We start from the raw sequence: 20,388 nt of genomic DNA on the forward strand, positions 1-20,388 counted from the left end.
TTAAGATAAGATGAAGGATTTTTTTTTTTTTTAAAAAAGGCTTTATCTTTAACAAACTCATACATCTGTGATTTATAAAAGCCCATCTGTTGGCTTTTTCCGGTGCCGTTTTCATTGGCTTGACGACGCGAACGGTAATAGATGCTTGCCGATAAATGAGAGCAAAGTGACACGCAATCATCCACGTTTTAGACGCCTTGATGTATTTGCTTTAACAGTCACCCGGAAGATGAGAAACTCAAATTTATTTCACAAAATAACAGGCACATCTTATGAAACTGGCTTATTTGACTTGCAAATCATTCAGATGATTCATAACGGCGACCGTGCTCTTCTCGTCTGCCCTCGTTTCCGAGCGTGCGCACGAGAGCGACGCCTGCACGCGTACGAGTGAGAGAGTGTGTGTGTGTGTGTGTATGTGTGTGTGTGTGTGTGTGTCGCAGAGGCATGTGAATGACAGCCTGTCAGTGAAAGATATGTCATTATCTGGCTGATGTCTGTGTGAGTTGCGACCGGGGGCAGGGTCACACCACGAGCTGGGAGCTGACACTCTGCGGACAGGAAACATTACTTTATGATTTCCCACTAGAGGGGAAACACTCCTGTCACAATCTGCAATGCCACCGTTTCGACCTCATTTCGAGGTTATTCCAATAGGCACGTGTGTGAGTGCAGAACACTCATGACAATGGCATGAAAGATGCTTATCTCTAAACCTTTTTTTCAGCAGGAGCTGTTGCTTAAAAAAAAAACACGTTAGATTCATTTTCTTTTGTTCGCAAAGCCTTGAAGAGACGAGTTGTGGTAAACCTCTCCCCTCCCCGTCCTTAACCCTTTGACTTTTTCTGTGTAACAACAATACGCGGGTTTTAGTTCAGTGTCCTGCAGTCGATCTGTTAGGACGCTGATAAGAGAGGCTGATGGATAGGTTTAATCAGCCGAGCCCAGGGATCAAGACCACGGGCTAGATCAATCAAATGCAGTGTGGTTTATAAAAGAAACAGCTTTTATCAGTGTCACAGGGGTCTCTGCCTTCACTTTCTTTTCACCGGGGGAAGAAACTAACATTAGCATTGTAAGCTCAATGCAAAAAGAAAAAATAGCATCTTTGGTGCATGTGTGTCTGCTGAAAGCTGCACTAACTAATGGGACTAAAAATAATAAGCCAAGCTCTGTAGGAATGAAAAGAAAGGCACATCTGTAATCACTAGCCGGAGACTATTAAACTTCTGCAGAAACTCTCCGATGAAGCATAAAGCTAAATGTCCCTGTTCTCTAACATACTAAACACCTCCTGACATAAACTGAAACAAAACTCCGGCTAAACCCCTTCTGAAGCGCCAAAACGGAACAGAAACTAAATATGCACAGGAATCTTAAAAAAGAAAACAACAGACAGACAAAAGCAGCTGAAAAGTATCTACACCAAACAAACAATAGATCTCCGTATGAGAGAGAGAGAGAGAGAGCGTCGGGCGTAGTTCTAACTAGGACACAGTGTTTTTAACACGCAGCTGCCTTCTCTCGTCTTAAAAGCGCCGTCTTATCAGCGGATTTGACTGACAAGTCTATTCTCTGCTTACAATCTCGGCTCATGATTGCAGAAGACAGCTACACATGTCCCCTCCAATCCAAGACAAATTAGTTGCTCTTTCTTGCCTCCCTTGGATGGGAGATCTTATCCAGGCGGACATGCTTAAGTTGTCAGTGGGTTTCTAAAACCCATATTGAACAGCATATTGACTGATGCAATCGCGGAGACACACATCATTAGGCTCATTAACAGTGGATGTAAAAAGGGGAGGACGGCCTAACTGGTGGAGCGGGAGCCTGTGTCTCCTCTGATAACACTCGCCTTTAACAAGCAGAGCGAGAGGCAAGATGCACGCTGCCGGTATTAAAATGAAATGTGTGTGTGTGTGTGTGTGTGTGTGTGAGTGTGTGATGTGTGTGCTAATAAATAGCTTGTTTGACATGACGCTATTCTCATTCACACAGTTTGCTCTGTGATAACCGGGCGGATTGTGGCCTCGTAAAAGACGCTCCATGTGTTGTTTTAGGAAGCCATTACAAACTGGGCCGTCTCCATTACAAGGGCTATCTGATCATTATTACCGCCATCTGTAACGCACACTCAAACCTTAATCTGCTCAAGCCAACCACAGCTGACACACACACACACACACACATACACACACACATACAGCCACAGCACCTTCCGCTGGGATATGGATATATATATATATATATATATATATATATATATATATATATATATATATATATATATATATATATATATATATATATATATATATATACACACACAAGTGTATGTATGTCTAAACGTGACACAGCAGCCGCTCTCTCGTCACATTGCAGCTTTCGGGCCGACACGTTTCAGCCCAGCCTGCCTGAGCGGAGCTGAACGGTGCACCACAATCCTGTTGAAGCCACCGGCTTGCAAGTCTCTTTGCAAGCCCCGAACCCCAACACCCGTGCAATGCAATCGCAATCTCCCAGCCAGAACTGCCCGCACCCTTCAAAGGCTCATCACAGGACGCACATCTAATGCAGAGAGAAGGCCGGTTAAAGCCTCAGCCAGGCACACTGCTTTGAAGCGACTGCTCCAGCCCCTCAAATAGGAGCCAAATCATTTCCCTTCCCTTCCACCATTCAGTTGTGTGAGAGGTGCACCAGGCGGCTCTATTTGGTGGTCGCATGTGGGGCGCCTTCAAGGATCACGCCACTCCATTCCAGAGCAGGGCCACCGCAGGAAATGAGACTCTCCCGGATGCACGGGGGCTTCTCGACGATAAATATATTCATGCATTCATGTATATTTCAAATACGAATTTGACTCAGCCCCGCATAATGCACATGCAAGGGTCCGACTTTGTGATTCCCGACATGCGCGAGGTGCTACAATCAGAGATGTATAAATAAATCAGAAAATGCAGCAAACAGAGCTACTAAAAGCGGCAGCAGCACGGGCCTGGGCCCCGGCGCTCAGAGAAAGGACTCACAGAGGTTTGTCTGCAAAGAAAAAGCTTTCATCTTGGAGACAGGAGAGGAGAGGAGTGATGTGGCGGAGGTTCGGGCTGTCATGTTTCACAGTGGGGGGATGTGAGAGACAGATGAGGAGAATAGCTAAAAGTAGTGAAAGTTTTCAGCGCAGGGTGGGGTGGAGTGGGGGTAGGTGGACTGAGGATGAGACAGCAGAGCAGCGCACATTAAGACGAGCGAGTTAAAATCACAGCATGAAATATTATATTACAGAGGAGAAGCGACCACGGCCACTCATTAAATCGAGCCTTCTTTCTCTGCATACTTCGCAATAAAGCGAGCGCGGAGGGGTTTTTAGGATATTGTGTTTGCTTTAGCAGACCTTCGCTCCTATTTCCAATATCGGGGAGATGAGAGGCTTCCAATGGCAAAGCACATCATGGGGGAGAATAAACACACATCTGATGGGAAACATGTGTGTGGGAGATGAAACGGCCTCCACTTCATATGAACGGGATGAAATATAGACCTGTGCCCTGCTGCGCTCCAATCACGGCTGTAAGAACTCGGCGTGGAGGGGAAACGGCAGACCCCCGACGGGCTCCCTCACTCACCACACACACACGCGCGCACACACACACACACACACACACACACACACACACACACACACACACAAGCTGCCAATATGGCCATTCTGGGGTGGATTCATGTGGAGGCCAGAGTCTGACAGTGACATCTCCATTCACTCTCAAATTCTTTTTCTCTTCCCAACATGCATGCACACACACACACACACACACACACACACACACACATGGAGAGCCAGAGGCCATGGGAGGAGGAGCAGCGCCGGGGCATAAAAAAGCCTTTCTCCCTGCCGTGGGTCTCTGTGGGGTTTAGCATGGCATTATGGGAAGATTAGACTTTAGAGTGCTCCACTATCTGATGTCATTGTTGGTTTTGCGTTGTGCGGACGGCTTGTGGAACTCGGACCTGATGGCAGGCACATTTCTCTCAGAACAAAACTGCTCGGGGCTGCAGTTGTGATTGATTGCAGGTTCCTATTGTATCTGTCTGGTATGGCTCTATTGGAAGAAGCATTAGTCGGGACAAAAACTCGCGGAAAAACGCTCCGCATCTGACTCCATCAATCAAGTCAGCAATCAGAATAATTCAATTATGAGAGTTAAATCCCGCTGGCTTACGAGTCCCTGCTCCAACAGCCCAGAGACAAACTCAATTTACTGACAATCCATACATGATAGCATTAACTTCACTTTTAGGCTCAAATCTTTTTCCATTACTTACATTTCCTAAATATCGGGGGAAATGCAAAGGAAACAGCCGAGTTACGCTGTTTACTTCGGCGAAGGACAACTCGCGGAAAAAATTAAATAAACAAGGGCAACTATAAATAATAAAATTGCAGACAGGCTGTCCAGACAAGTAAACTAATTTGCAAGTTGTTTAAAAGGAGGCCTTATTTGCACAACACAGAAACTTTAGAAATGTTTTTTATAGATCTGCTAAATGGCTTCACATCAGAAATGCAGGACTGTGGAAAGACTGGGAGAGGGAGGTCGCTGAATATGTGTGTAATTGTCTTTTTCCCCCCGTTTCCGAGGTGTGAAAGGGAATGCAGGGTTGCACTGGGGTGTCCCAGGGAGAGGCGATTGAAGCGTCAGTCACAGCTGCCACACAGAGCCCCGGCGCGCAAGCAAATCCCAGGCCCGGCCCTCGTGGGCGGAGGGGCCGCGACTGGGCCTGGGAGCAGCAGGAGTCCCATAGGCCCTTTCTTCCAGCTCCTCTCACCAGCACAAGGGGGACCAGGATCATGCTGGGAGTTTGCTTAGAAAAGGCTGAGCCAAGACTTGGCAGAATGGGTTAACGGAGGCACGCATACACACTCACACACAGACACACACACACACACACACACACACACACAGAAACTCGAATGCTTTTTGGGCTGTCTGTCTTTGCCTGTGGGCATGGTGGGAACGAGAAAGATGAAGTAGGGAAAAAAAAAATCAAAGATAAATCAAACTTCCAGTTACCGTCTGAAAATTTTTGGGACACACATTGAGAGACAGACAGACACACACAGACACACACACACACACAGTAAGAAAGGGGCTGCTGAAACAAGATTACTGGAGAAATGAGTGGTTTTTGCTCGATGCCTGGGGAGACTAATAGTGGTAAAGTCCTGAGGATTATACACTGTGCCATTTCCATGCTCCCCCTAATAGTCTCCATGTCCTGCCTCTGTATGCCATAGATGGATTATGATGCTTTATAATTAACATGGGGAGGGGGCTGGTGGTGGTGTTGGGAGTGGGGGGGCTCTGCGTGTTACAGTCCGCCCATCTGCCATGCTGACACACTTACGGGGGGTATCCCTCGGGAAAAAGGGGGCTGCTACCACACTATTCCATTACTTTATCATTCTATCATTCTATTATCCTACCACTCCATTCAATTACACTGTCACTCCATTAGTGCACTCATAACAGTGAACAAAGAGCTCCGTGATGATCATTAATGATATGTTCAGAGCTGGTCGGGTATGGTCATGCTTCATCCGGAGTCTGCTGGTAAAATATCATCTGTTACACAAGTAAAGCTCACTTTGGTTCCACTTTAGCAGCCACAGGTGAGTGATTCAACACTTCCCATTTATATTATATTATATTATATTATATTATATTATATTATATTATATTATATTATATTATATTATATTATATTGAGAGATATTACATTATTTTTTGAACACATTACATATATTTTCCTGTAAAGTTTGACGTGTTTAACAAAAAATAAAAAAGACAACTTAATTCAAGTTAATGGGAGGAGCCAAGATTTGTTTTGTTTTCTTGTTAGTTTGTGCTTTCTGTTAGTTTTATAGACAGGGCTGAAAAGTTCAGCAACGTACTACTAAATCACTAGTGAAGTAAGTAAGTTAAACTCCAGCTGAGTTGACTTGGAGAGGGGGAGGGGGTATCTACTCTATGGTTTGTAATTAGGAGATAAGGTTGAAAAAATTATTTCCAAGGGTAGTAAGTGGACCTTGAATTAAGATTTTTTATCTTATTATTTCGTAACATTTTGAATGTAAAAAAAAAAAAAAATGTCAGCAAAAATTTCTGCTAAAGCCAGTAAATTGAGTAAATTTGTTTTGAAGATGTGGTTTAAAGAAAAAAGAAAGAAAAAGTAAAATGTAGAATTGCTACCGAGGCTAGTATGTGGACACCGCCTGTCTTATTATTCTGCAATTTTGGATGTGTTTGAAAACTCATGGAAAAGCAAACATGTGAAGTTAGTAAGTGAACCTTGAGTAAGTTATTTTTTAAATATATATATATAAATAAACATTGGTATATAATTATACTGATCTGTTTGTAATTCAAGATATGGTTGTTCCAGAAAAAGTAAAACGCCTACTAAAGATGCAAAGTGGACCTGGAGTTAAGATATTTTGCAATTTCCCAGATGCGGTTGAAAGCGAGAGGGAGGACGTTTGTAAAGGATGAGTAATAAAACTAGTAATTGGACCTGGGGTTGTAATTGGATGTTGTAGTTTTGCAGCTGAAAGCTCCACAAAGGCCCATAAAACAACTTCATCTAAAAACATTTTCTGTTATCTTGCTTTTCCGCAGAAGGAAAAGAAAAAGGAGAAAAAGTCGTCCGCTCCCACATCGTAATTTAACAACCTCAAATTTTCAGCAAAACCATGTCATTTTTCTTTGTTAATAAACATGCACTCCTCGTCCTCTCCCACCCGTTTCTGTCATTGTTTGATCCCTCATCCCCTTCCCCAAAGTCTTGGCACACTAAATTCAAACCTTCCCACAAAAGTCTTTCGAGTGCCACAAACCGGGGGAAACAGATCCCTTGGAGCCTGTATGCCACTGACAACTCATGACGTCTTAAAGAACTTGCATTGCAGCTGGCTGTTAAGGTTGCCTGCCCGCTGCTTGGGCCTGGCGTCTGATGAGGTCTGCCTCCACAGCACAGAGGGGTTCTCTGAGAAAGAGTTAAGTCTATGAGGTCAGTCCAGAGGAGGAGGTTACGAGTTCCCGAGTCGGAGCCGCAGGGGTAATGGTTTTAGAGATGGCTGTCACACAGATCCGTTCCACTGTCCAACACCGCCGCTGATCTCCACCAATCCGAGTCCGCTCGCTTTTCAATCGCTCAACTTCTCTCTCCCCGTCCCGCTTTCTTCTTTTCTCCCTCTCTTCCCCCTCGCACTGACACATGGAAGTAATCTGGGAGCTCTACGGCGGACTGAAAGGATGTGCGGTTGAGCCCAGGGCCGCGTTTCAACGCTCTACATTAGCTTCCTTTCCTCTCCTGTTTAATCCCCTTATTTTCAACTGCTCTTATGTAAAAGAACTAAGATGGCAAACAAAAGGCAGACTTTTCCCTGCTTTTTGCCCAACTTTTTCCCCCACTTCCTGTAACTCTGCCTCCCTCCATTTTTGCACTCGATTCAGCTGAGGCGCAGGCGAGGTGACAAGAAGAAAAATCTTAAGGGAAGCCTTCCAGCACCAACGCCTGTGCCGCTGCTTGGCAGAGCTGGAGCTGATGGGAACTTCCTGGTTGCTGCCAGCCAGGCCTCTGTCTAATGAAGCCGGGTCACTAACTGCCTGTAAGGCAGCCACTGTTCAGCCACTCCACACTCGTCCACCGCTCGGCCCTCAACACTTTCACAGGGGCACACTGGCACGCTTCTAACACTTCCTTAATGCTCCACTGTGGCCATACAAAGAACAATGGCACACCGACACGCACTCTCAAGCACCCATTCACTTCCATAAGCTTATACTTGTGCCTTTCATATGAGACTTAGTGTTGCCTTAATTGTAGCGAGAACACATAAACTGAGTGAAAATGAACCGTACCCAGACCGACTCGCAATTTATTTGGCAATATAATTAGATGAGAAATTACTGCAGCAGATGAAGACAAAACATTTTTTTGAAAGCACTTTGTGTTTGGTTTGGCTGACTTGGGTCAAATTAGGTTAAAGTAGTTTGGTTTTTATTAGCGAAACAATTATGTTGATTATGAGTAATGCGGGGTTTCAACAGGTTTGTCAAAAGTTTTCAGTGACTCACAACCGACTAACTAAGCCCATGTCTGTCCCGCCTGTGTGGGAGTCTGTCGGGTTCAAGCTCTGGTTTTCAAGATTAAGATGCACAGTGTGTCCATTGTTTGCTCGAGGGCTGCAACCTATGATTACTTATGATGAGAAAATGCAGAAATGACTTAGTTAATTAATAAATGTATTCAAGTATGTTTTCTTTTGTTTGCTAACTTACAAGCAATTAGAGCTGAATTGATGAATTGATTTAGTTACCTACTTTTCAATTAAAGGTGCATTATGTAGATTTGGGGAAGAGATTTCAATCAGATAGATAAAGATCATCATTTTTTTTTTAATGCCGAATCAAACTAAATAAATAAACTCCTTGTTGTTGTGACTGAATAAACAACCTGACCTTGAAGGACAACACAGCTGACTGTGTTTTCATTTGGCGGACCCTGCCACCTGTCTAGCTTTAAACGGTGTTCTGGGGTTTGCACCATTATCTCATTAATACTGTAAATGTTTAAAAATTGAGTTTGAATTTCTTCTAAAAACTACATAGTGCCCCTTTAACCACCAACTTTTTTTGATAATTAATTCATTGTTTAGAGATTTTTTTTCATTCTCTATGACAGACAAATTAATTATCTTCGAGCTGTGGACAAAACATTGGAGGGCGTCATCTTGGGTTTTGGTAACAATGATCCGCAACATTCTCTGACATTCTGAAACCCAAACAGCCGATTAGTAGAGAAAATAATCAACAGATGAATCGACAATGAAAACAATCGTTAGTTGGAGCCCCGTGAGCGATTATTAATTATAGATGTGGGCGACAGGCAATAATACACCAGGAGAAAATGAAGAAAATAATTCAGCCATTTGCTTATTTTTCGTTGTCTATCTCTGGGCGTATTAGCTTGTATTAAAAAGGCTGTTGCATCGGGGTGATGAAGCGTCTTCATGCGTCGGGTTCTTAATTCCCTTGATAAACCTCTCAGACATTCCTGTCTGATTCATTTAGCAATCAACAGTTTCTCAACCGAGCTCCTACGAAATGTAACATATCACAATATATTGATATTGTGACACTGCTGGTGATTGCTTTTGATCAGCTAACTGATTAATTGACTAATCTTCGGAGCTCTCCTGCCGAGTGATTCATTGGATTCAGCTGTCGTCCAAGTTGTGAATCAGTCCCTGTAATATGTCTTCAAAGAAAACAAAAAAAAAGAAAAACAAGTGTAACTCTGGGTCACGAGGGGCCAGTCGGGGACTCGTACTCGCACACCAAAAGAAGAAAAAGCTAGAAAATTAGTTGCAAATGCTACAGTTCGGGGGAACGGAGCCGGGTTTCATGCGCACCACTGCTTGGAAATAAAGAAATGGACGCATCAATAACACACACACAAAAAAGCAGAATGATCAGTTTTCAGTGATGTGGCAGCCAAACCACCAGCGGATAAAGTGAGTCCATCTGGAGAGAGACCATGATGGAAAAAACTGTAATTTTTCACCGCCCCCCCCCCCTTGAAATAACCCAAAAGCACTGCAACCCTCTTTTCAGAGCCCAGGTGCCTCACGTAGATGACCAAATGAAGACGCCGTCGTTACACACCGCTGGAACAACAGACATGTCGACACAGAAGTGCACTGGCACATAAAAGCAAACGCAGCTGTCCTTATAGCGAGACACAGGGTGCCTTTGCAGCACCGAGGGCCAGTTGCTCTCCACAAGTATTTCTTATTGGTTGGCCCTCTCTCTTTCTCTCTGAGTGGGGCTCAGGCTCTAAGTCCTCTCTGTGTGTAATGAGATCTTTATCAGAGGGAAACACGATCAGAGTCGAAAGGGGGGAGACAGGGGGGGGACTCTGGGAGGCAGGGAGAGAGAAGGGAAGGTGTGTGTCGCGAGGGGGTAGAGGGGGCGAGCAGCAGGGAAGAAACAAAAACAGGCCTCTGACCCTCGCGGCAGTGACCCGCACTGCAGAGGGGAGCGTTCACCGGACTCGTCGCGAACGAACCAAATCCTGTTTCTGGTCTCGTCCCCAAGTTTCGTCCGGCTCTTGTTCAACAGGTTGCGGCAGTTTCGGGTTCCGCGGTTGCAGTTTGTTTTTTTAAGCACCCGCTTAAAAAAAAAATCCTCGTTTGGATTTAAATGTCAGCTTCTCTGAACACCACTTTGCAGAAGTCAAAGGTTTCTTGCTGTGACAGAGTGAACCTTTAAAACACTTTTGATAGCATCTGTTACTAAAAAACAAAGAACGAGCAGCTGTTTGTTCTTTTTTCACTAATTACCTCATAGGAAAAAAACTATTTCTTGCCCCCATTATCTTATTGGAAAAAAGCTAATTATGAAAACAAAACCTGATCTTTAATTAGGCCTTAGTGTGCTCGCATTCTGCTAATAGAAGGCAAATAAAAATAATGTTGTTTGGAAAACAGATCAACTTGCAACCTCATTATTTCCAGGTGGCTTTTTTTTTTTTTTAGATTTCTCTCAAAAAATCATAACACTTTTGTTTATCTTCTTTGGGGGGGGGAGAAAAATAACAAGTCAGAGCTAAATATCACTAAATATCACAGTGGTATTCAAAATCCAGCTTAATCATCAAACTCACTGAACCTTTAAACCGTGCAGGCATTGCAATAAACCAGCCCAGCCAACTGTTTAAACTGTATGCCAGGCAGCCGAGGTCAATGGACAGCAAAATAAGATGAGTAAGTAAAGACCCAGAGCAACGGAGGCTTCAGCTGACTTCCATCGACACAAACGCCTCTCTGCCTGCAACATTATTTTGTGCTCTTTTTTTTTTCTTTTTTTTTTTTCTTGCAGACATCAAAACCCGTCACGGGGGCCAGAGAATTTTTTCTGCAAACCGCTTCCAACTTTCATCGACATGCAGAGGAGTTCAAAATCAGTGCACACACTTCTGGCCGGCCCGCGGCTGTTTCCTCTTCTTCAGAGGTGTGCGAGTTTTTCTGTGCGTCTCCCCCTTCCCCCCCGTCACCATGTTTGTCTCCCGATCTGCTGCAAACAGGCCGACGTAGCTACAGGTCATGAGGTAAATATTAGCGGAGGAGGGTTAGAGGACGTGCAGGAGCCACTCATGGCAACCTTGTCAGATTATCCTTAAATTGGCGTCGCTGCAGCAGCGTTCCCGAGCACAGTATGACTGTGTGTATTTGTGTGTGTCTGTGTGTGTGTAGTATGCCTGTGCATTGCTGTGCCAGCTTCAGTCAAACCAATGGGACGTGATCAGTCATAACAAAGTGACATTTTCTGGCGTAATCCCACTCAGCTAAATGAGAGCTAATCCGATTTGCTCTGATCAAATGTTAGACGGTTCCTTACCGGCCGGGGACGTTGACACATTCAGCCTTCTTCTGCAAGGCTGCTCCTTCACCCAATCCTCCCCACCACCTTCCTCCCTCCCTCCTTCTCTCCCCCCCTCCCCTTCGCCATTTCACTCATCCAGCCTCAAATTAAATATCAAAAAGGTCTGATACAACCCGTAGCAGAACTAAAACTCGGGGATGTTTCCTCCTCCTCCTCCTCTTCCTCTTGTTCTTTTTTACCAGACGGCGCTACAGCGATGATGTATGTTGCCTGTTCAAGCGCGCTGGGGGGAAATCAATTAAGCAAACCCCAGTTATTGATAATGCAGGAGCCGGAGTGATAGCATCCTCACATGGAAATCCATAACAGCAGGAGTGCTCGGAGGGGCCTAAGCCTGCGCACACACACACACACACCGAAATAGAAGGGAAAACACACACATGCACGCCAGTGGCCCAAACCTGCTGGTTTCCTATACTTTGCCTCATAACTCACGGCCTGTAGGGAGGCGCTGGTATTGTTATATTTTGTGTGTATGTGGTACAGTGTGCAAGCAAGAGGGGCCAGATTAATTTATTAGCTGAGGCAGCATTGCTCCCCAAAGTGGGAACAGGAAGTAAGATGTCGTAAATCTAGATAAGTCACTAGATAGTGTACTGTACATTTCTATAGTCTCCCCTCCCTCTGTTATCACTGTGGAGCAATATGGGCCAAGGCGCAGAGACGGGGTTTAAAACAACAAACAGCGAAGACGGATGCTGATTGCCCTACAAGTATTCCTTTCTCATCGCCCATCAGACGCCGCTGTTGACTGATACATTTCAGAGGGAAAACAGGTTTGTCTTTTGTTATTGCAAAGCCAGCGCACAGCAAGATAATTGTCTATTGTTTTCTAAGCACAGAGAGGAGCGTGATAATTAGATTCGGAGTACGCTTCTTCTTCTTCTTCTTCCTCCTTTTCTTTCTTTTTTTTTTTTCAGAGCGCGTTATTGTTCCACTGTGAACTTTATGAAGTCCTCCAGCCCGGCGTGCACGGTGGGGACTTTTTACAAGGAGCCGAGAGGAGGGAACAGATGGAGAAATGATCTCCCCCCCCCCCCCAATCCCCTAAAAAAAAAAAAACAGCGTGGTAACCCTTCTGAGACATTCCCTCCAGGTGACATCATCAATCAATAAATTCCCCCCAACACTTCTTTTTTTTTTGGTGTGGGTTTTTTTTTTTTTGAGTGTGTGTGTGTCCTGCGTGCCAGTGTGAACGTGTGCCATCTCTCCTATCTGATGATGACGCTCATTGTTCCACTACCTCTGCAGTCAAATAAAAGCTGATGGGCCGTAGTCTCGCCATTAGGACCGGGCCACACACACACGCATAGCTACACACAGTCCAGTGAACATGGCAGCAATATTCATACTCGCTGACTGCACAACGAGCTCCTATGACATCTGACATTTGGGGGATAAATCATGGATTCACTTGAATGAGTAAGTTCTAGTTATAAGCTGGTCGAGCTACTCTCCGTTTCCCCTCGGTGCTGCGAGCTCGAGTGAAGGTCAGCTCCTCGGCTCCAAATACAGCAGAGGGTAGAAGGTTTTTTTTTCCTTTTTCATTTCTCCCTTTATAGTTACATTCCCCTACCACCACCACCCTCTCTCTCTCTCTCTCTCTCTCTCTTTCTTTCTCTCTCCCTCTCTCTTATGTGCTTTCCAGCATCATGCAAATGTGGGAGTCAAGTCTAAGTGGGTGATAATTGTTACCAGAGCGTATTTTATTATCAGCAGTCTGGGCTCACTCTGCTTGTTTTGATGGCAGTAATATGAATTTTTTTGAGAAACAGAAAAAAAAAAAAATGAAAAGAACAAAAAAAGAAAGAAAGAATGTCTGGCTTCAGCTGCCTGTTTTCTTTTTTGTTTTTTAAAAAAACTTGCCCCTGATTTTTGATGTGAAAAAAAAAAAAACGAGACTGGATCGAAGCCAGGACAATTAAGGGGGAATTTAAAATCATTTCCAGCGTTTGTTCTCTCTGAAATCTGCAACCATCTTATCACACATTTTGTGATATTTTGTGAGTGGTTGTGTGTGTGTGTGGGGGGGGGGGGGGAGTGAACTCAAACAGAGGAGAGCTGGGACGCAGTGAGGGCCTCCTCTCAGGGACCCAGGGCCCCCAGATCCCCTGTATAAACGGTGCTGGTACACCTTGACACACTTGGCACTCCTAGCCTTGACTTTTTCTCCCTTCATTCCTTCCTCGGCTAATGAACATCAATTAGGAAGAGAGTGTAAGAGAGGAGAAGTGGACGAACTCTCCCAACCCTCGTGACTGACGTGTCCGGGAGCAGACTTCGCCCTCGTGTGTGGTGATAAAAAAATTAAAAGATTTAAAAAAAAAAAAAAATGCAGCCATAAACTCTCTGTAATTAACCATCCATTATTGTGTTTTAAGTGAGGCCTACTGTGCACTGCGCGCCGCCTGTACCTACTGTGGTCTCTCCGGTGTTGGGGAAACTCCCCACTGAGGAATAAATCAACAGGAAAGACTCTCGCGGGGCGCAGGACTTCAACCCAAAACAAATGACACCGTTTCTTCACATTTAACACAAAATTCAAGCCAAGTTAAATGACACACAAAGGCAACTTTTCTCTCCCCCCCCCACCTCACAGTTATGTTAGTCCTCCATTACGCACACACACCCATTGAGTTTGGTATGCTTGTACAAACGAAACACGAGAACTTACTTGGAATTCTGCGAGCTCCAAATTATAGTCTCCAACGACTTGGCCGAGGGCAGCGCCGACCTGCACATTAGAATAAAGATCCAGAGGTAATACTTCCAACAACCGAGTCCCGCCATTCTGGACTGGACGTGCTGGACGAGTGAGCCGAGAACTCGGGAAGCGTCGGACAGCGCGCCTTGGCAAGCCTTTTATCTTCGGGAAGGTGAGCTACGATCAGTCGGGAGCATGTGAGGTCGATATCAGATACATGTCCTTCTGTCCGACTAGTTAAAAATCTGCTCCAGGCCCCCCCGTGTCCTTGACTGAACTGTCCGCAGGACGTGGCGAGAGATGGGGCAGAGGCAGAGGGAGAAGCTCCCCCCCGTTTGGTTCTTGATCGGATCGGAGAGGAAAGCGAGACCCCCCTCGAGTGTCCTGGTTGACCTGTGGCTGAGACAACCAACAAAAAGAAGAAGAAAAAAAAAACCCAACAGCCTCCTGGCGACCTGGGAGACAACTCAGCGATGCGATCTGATGAAAAATCACAGTCTTTTTTTTTTTCTAGTATTATTTTTCTGTCTGGAGACACAATTCGCGCGATGCGGCTGCCGATGAAGCGCTGCGCCGTGTCTTTGTCAGCGCTCCCCCGATGGTGTCTGTACCTGTCGCTGTATATAGCCTACAGATGACCACATTCATCCATCAGTCACAACTCCGCAGCACGCCGGGAATCCCGAGCTCCACTTCATTCCAGTGTTATCTTTCACTCCTCCTCCTCCTCCTCCTCCCTCTATTCTTCTCGAAAGGAATTGAGTTTGTATTGTAAATGTCCCCTCTCCCGGCTCTCAGCGTGCGTGTTGCGCTCCGGCAAGGGGTTACAGCCTCTAGTCCAACTCGGGCATGCTGCGTGGCCGGTGCGTAAAAACACGGGCACGTCTCTCCGTCTGTCTCTGTCTTGTTCCGTCGCCGCTCCGACAAGCGAAAAAAAAAAAGAGAGAAAAAGTGCCGCGGGATGATCAGACCTGCTCGCCAGCCCGACTCAAGCCTCTGATTCCGCTTGCCAACGCTCCCATGCCCGGTGTACGCTCTCCTTTTTTTTCTCTTTTCTTTTCTTTTTTTTTCCCCCTCTCCCTGTCGTGCAACAACACTCTCCGCGCTCCGCCGAGTGCAGCAGCTACAGCGCAACTGTAACCCGAGCCGAGCGGAGCGCAGGGGGAACAGCCCACAGTGCGAGCCGCGGCCAATCACAGCGCTCTGTCCGAACTTGGAAGCAGGAAGCGAAGGCATTTATGGGGACGTGGAGGGGTGGAGGGGTGGATGGTGGGTGGATAGAGGGAGGTGGGGGGGGGCTGCTGTTATTGAGTTGACCCCGCATCTCCACCCCCACCACCTCGGCCCGAGCCTTCGACCCAAATTGAAATGGACTTTGAAGTTATTCGTCATACTGAAGGCTCTCGTAGAAAAGACGAGCGCGATAGGCTATTGGAGCGTGCGTAAAAGTGCTTACCGGGGGGGGAAAGTTTGGCCCCTTTAAGTCCAGGACGAGCCTTCTTGTCCCTGTGGATCCCTGCACTAAACATTTATGCCATAACATCGCTATCATAGAGACCTATCAGAACCTCCCCGCGGAGGACTGTAATTAAATCTGCGGTGGGTGAGATAATATAGTTTGTTATATTTATACAGTAAAAGTTCAGCAACACATCTTTACAATATAGTGTGTTGGATTACAGTAGATGTTATTTTGGTCCTCTCTCTCTCTCTCTCTGTCTTTTTTTTCCTCCCTGAAAGGAATGATGATTAATGGCCTCGTTGGATCCCTTTCTAGTTGTCCCCTTTCGGGATAATGAACTGCATGAGAACTTAGTCTCCAGTGTCAATGGACAATGGACGGTCGGTAGCCTATAGTCATTGGGCCATTCATTCATTGAGGAAGAAATGCTTGACACATAATTGATCATGTCCATGTCTGTGCCCCCTTTGTGTTGCGTATGAGAGAGGGAGAAAGGAGAGTTTCTCTTAATTTCGATGCATTTATCCAATCAATGCCGCCCCCTAATGGTCGTGATGAAATCGATTCACGGGGGTTTGAACAGGAGGAGGAGGTGGTGGTGGCGGTGATGGTGGGGGGGATTCAGCATAATTGGAAAGGAACGATAACAGACATTTAAAGACACGTCTCATGGTTCCAGGAATTATTTTTTTATTACATCCTGTTGTGCCTTGACAGCCCATAAATCTCTGTAAAAAGCTCCACATCAGCTTCACACCCAAACCACTATGCACTCTCATTACGTGTATTTATAATGTATTGTATGCGGTCTGTGTGTGAGAGCCTGCGATAACAAGGGGGCCACATAAGTGTAGGGATTTCTGGCACAAGGGCGCCCACTTCTGAGGTGTGTGGACAAGGGGGGGGAAAAGTCTGAAGAGGTCATAAAGTTGTTCTTAAAACCACAAGTGTTGCTGGAGTCCTGCCATGGCTGCGTCCATCACGGTGTTGTCATAGCGACAGCAAACACAGGCCAGTTGCCACAAAAGCTGGCATGTCCCCCCCCCCCCCCGATGGCCAGGACGCCTGAGATACCTGATACTCCGGTGGCCAATCAAATGGTCGCGGACAGATACCTGATCCGCTGCCAGCCAATGAGACGCCTCCCGTGCCCCACTTTGACGAGTGGCACAGCTGTGGGCGAAACTGAGCGGCCAATAGGAACGTAGCTCCTGAGCGATGACCGTGGGCATGCCATGCTGTTGGTGTTTTAAAGGGGCACTATGTAGTTTTGGAGAAGACACTCATAATTTTAATGAGGTAATAACACAAACTCAGAGATGTTTATTGTGTCCGTAACTGAATAAACACGCTGTTCTCAGAGGAAAATGAGGTCCCAGAACACTAAAGTTAGAAAGGTGGCAGGGTCCGCCACATGTAAACAAAGTAAAACAGTGTAAAATTATGTTGTCTTTTAAGATCAGTTTGTCTGCTCATTTTATTCAGCCATGAAAACAAACAGAGCTTGTTTATTCAGTTTGTATAGACATAAACACATCAGCCAATGAGGGTCTTTCTCTTCTGAATAAAATGTCTTCCACAAAGCTATGTAATGCACCTTTAAGACTTTGATCGAGCCGGGATCAGCAGAATCAAAACGCTTACACATAATGCAGAGATTTACGCCAGTGCACGTGGCAGAGGAGCCACATGTCGTCATACACAGAGCGGGAGGATTATAGAGGCTATGTAACGGATATTGGACGGTTCACATTATTTGTCGTCAACGCAAAGCTTTGTGCAACGTGACACATTTGCCATACGCCTCTATAAGGGACAAAGCAGTGTAGGTTTCACATTCACACACCAGGCAGTAGAAGGCAATTGGATTTTTCTCCCCCCAGCTCAGACAGCCACCTACGAAACCGTGGCATTTTCAAGGAATGAGGTCACCGTGTTAATGTGTATAGGTGGCTGTGATTAGTGTGTCTATTAATAGCCTGAATGTACTTCGATACCACAGACGCTCTACAGACGCTTCAAAATGGAGGCGGGCTGCAACTTTGGATCATTTTCATGATTGATCATCGCTTTTTGATTACTGATGAATCATTTAGTCTACATTGTATGCAAGTTAACTGTTCCCAGAGCCTAAGGAGCCGTAATACCACGGCTCAAACACCTACAAGACCAATAGACTACAGCCAATGCTATTGACTCTGTGGGGTTGTACTTAGCTGAATGCTAGCATGCTCATAATGACAATGCTGACATGCTGACGCTAGGCGTGTACAGTGTTTAACATGTTCACGAGCTTAATTTGATACCGAATGCTATGTCATGAGTTCAGGGAAGGTTAAGTCGTAGTCAGAAGTACTGGGTGAAATCAAATTTTGAGCAGATGAGGCGATGACGCAAATGTCAAGAGATCACTAAAGTTCATCCTGAGGGGGGAAGTAACAAAGTTTCATGGTAATCTATCTGACAGTTGTTACTTCGTTTGAAACTACAAATGTCAGCCTCGTGGTGCCGGTCTCATAAATCTGCGTATAAATTATACAACTCAAAACACTAAAACTGCAGGAAGGTTGTCAGGTTAAGGCATCAAACCACTTCGTTAGGTTTAGGAAAAGAGAATGTGTACAAAGTAAGTTTGAAAAATGTTACCTGTTACAAGAAGCGGTTATTCTAAGGTAAAACAGTTACATAATGTTGATTTAAATAAGCTCAAACAAGTCATTCTTGACTTTTGAATGGGACCTGAACGACAGTCCCCTGGGGGAGAGTCCTGTGTTTGCTCGGACCCTCTCGCTCTTTGTACCTTGTCACCTGACACTGTTTGTGCACGGTTCTTCCACAGAACTGAAACGTGCAATATGTGACTTCTGCTGCGAGGGGGCTTTCTACCAAAAACAAAACAAAAGACATTGGCTGAGACTTGTGCAGGGGGGTTGGGCAGAGCGGCAGACCACTGCAGCTCTATAGGAGACAGTAGGGTAGAGAGCTGGACTTTCTGGAGGAATAAACACACAGAAAACTGGATTCTGCTTTGATCCAGAGCTGTTTACAGACGGGAGGAGAACTCAGATATTAATTTTTTAACTCTTGGGTTTATCTTACTATCATCCTGACAGCAGCAGCGATCGGGGGTGACCTCCCGGCGGGAGTGACCTCTTTTGCTGGTTGTTTACGTTCTGTAATGTTGACTTCTGACTGGAGGGAAACCTACTTTATTCTCTTTTCATGTAGACATTACAGAGAGGAGCGGGAAAGAGAAGAGAGCAAAACAGAGTCCCTTGTGAGTTCGGAATTCACTTAGAGTTGGCCTCAATTTAGAATCACAGACACACACACCCTTAGTATGCGACATCGTTGGCATTAACTTATGGCAAGTGTTTAGTAATGGCTGTTTGGGGATAAACACTGCATGAGTAACGCAAATAAACACAAATTATCCTGCGGTTAAACTGGCTTTGTTGGTAGTGAGCATACTATTAAACCGCCATTTTTGACGAGACTCTTATGTGACGGGCCACATTCATAAATGTTAATAAACAAGGTAGTGTTGTGAAGTTTCACTCACCTTTGATTAGTCTTTTTAGCTGACTTCACTATCACAGAAGCAGAAACACGTGCACCTTGTATCCATCTGTGGCTATGTAAGATCAATAACTGTAATATCACAATGGTGATATGAAGTAAACTTTGTCTTATTGACTGAACATTTAAACAACAATTTGGTGTTTTAAGTCCAAAGTCGTCATATTTGGACACAGATTGAAGTGACCGGGCTGCACCAGAGCGAAAGGATCCTAGTTTTTAGGACACATCCTCTGGGGACCGTGAATATCGAACCCTGCGCAACTGCTGTAACCAAGTCCAAAGCATCCACATCCAAAAGAGTAGTATGATGTTAACTGCCATAGAGCTGTGTCAATGCACACAGTGGAATTCACTATTTGATGCAAGACTAATATACTCTGTAAGAAATGTGCCAAAGGCCATCTTTTTACAGTATCGGTGTATTTTTTATGGCAAAATTACTGAGTCGCTTATTTCACTGTGGGCATCAAGCCAGATTGATTTCAACGACTCACAGACTACACCCACCTTTCTTTGAGAAAAAAACTGGGTGACACGCTGTCGCCCTTCCTTTTCTCTCTCCTGTCGTTTCCCTTTTTTCTTTCCTTTTTTGGAAACCTGACATCCTTTTAGGGAGCATGACCTTGGTGCTCCTCCAAAGGCTCACTGCACACGTCCTATCTGCTAGTAAACAGCGCTCTGGCAAGCACTGTTGCACTCTGGCAGGACCGTACCATTTTCATGGGCGTAAATAGGACCATTCCCTCTCCCCACCCCAGCATTAGAGGGAAAGTCAGAGGACGAACCCAGTTTTTATGATTCATCCTGTGGGGACCATGAATATCCATCCAAAAATGTGTACTGACGCTGTAGGATGTGTCACAACATAAGAGAAAACTTTACCCCTCTGGTGGCACTAAATAAAAATGGTCATCCTCTTGTGACTTTGAATGTCTGTGCAAAATTTAAATTCATGCAATAGTTGTTGTATTTCATTCAGTTTTGTATGCTGCAAAACAAAGAGAAGATTGATATCCTCTTGTTTACAGTTTTGCTTGATGAATGACTGAAGAGATGAATCAGTTATCTACTGTTTTGCAGATGAATACTCTGTTCAACGTCTAACGATTTGTTCCAGCTCTAAAATGGAGACTCATTCT

General features: G+C 45.2%; 1 protein-coding gene across 1 annotated transcript in view; it reads right to left on the reverse strand.

Annotated features, from left to right (window-relative positions):
- efnb1 (ephrin-B1) overlaps positions 1-15,359 on the reverse strand; it is a 64,810-nt gene extending 49,451 nt beyond the window's left edge. Inside the window, exon 1 of the mRNA XM_037077725.1 lies at positions 14,176-15,359. Within this exon, the coding sequence (XP_036933620.1) occupies positions 14,176-14,291 (116 nt within the window). The 5' untranslated portion in view covers positions 14,292-15,359. The remainder of the gene's footprint in view (positions 1-14,175) is intronic.
- Between the last annotated feature and the right edge of the window lie 5,029 nt (positions 15,360-20,388).

Source organism: Acanthopagrus latus, chromosome 18 (assembly GCF_904848185.1).
Source record: "Acanthopagrus latus isolate v.2019 chromosome 18, fAcaLat1.1, whole genome shotgun sequence".
Lineage (NCBI taxonomy): Eukaryota > Metazoa > Chordata > Actinopteri > Spariformes > Sparidae > Acanthopagrus > Acanthopagrus latus.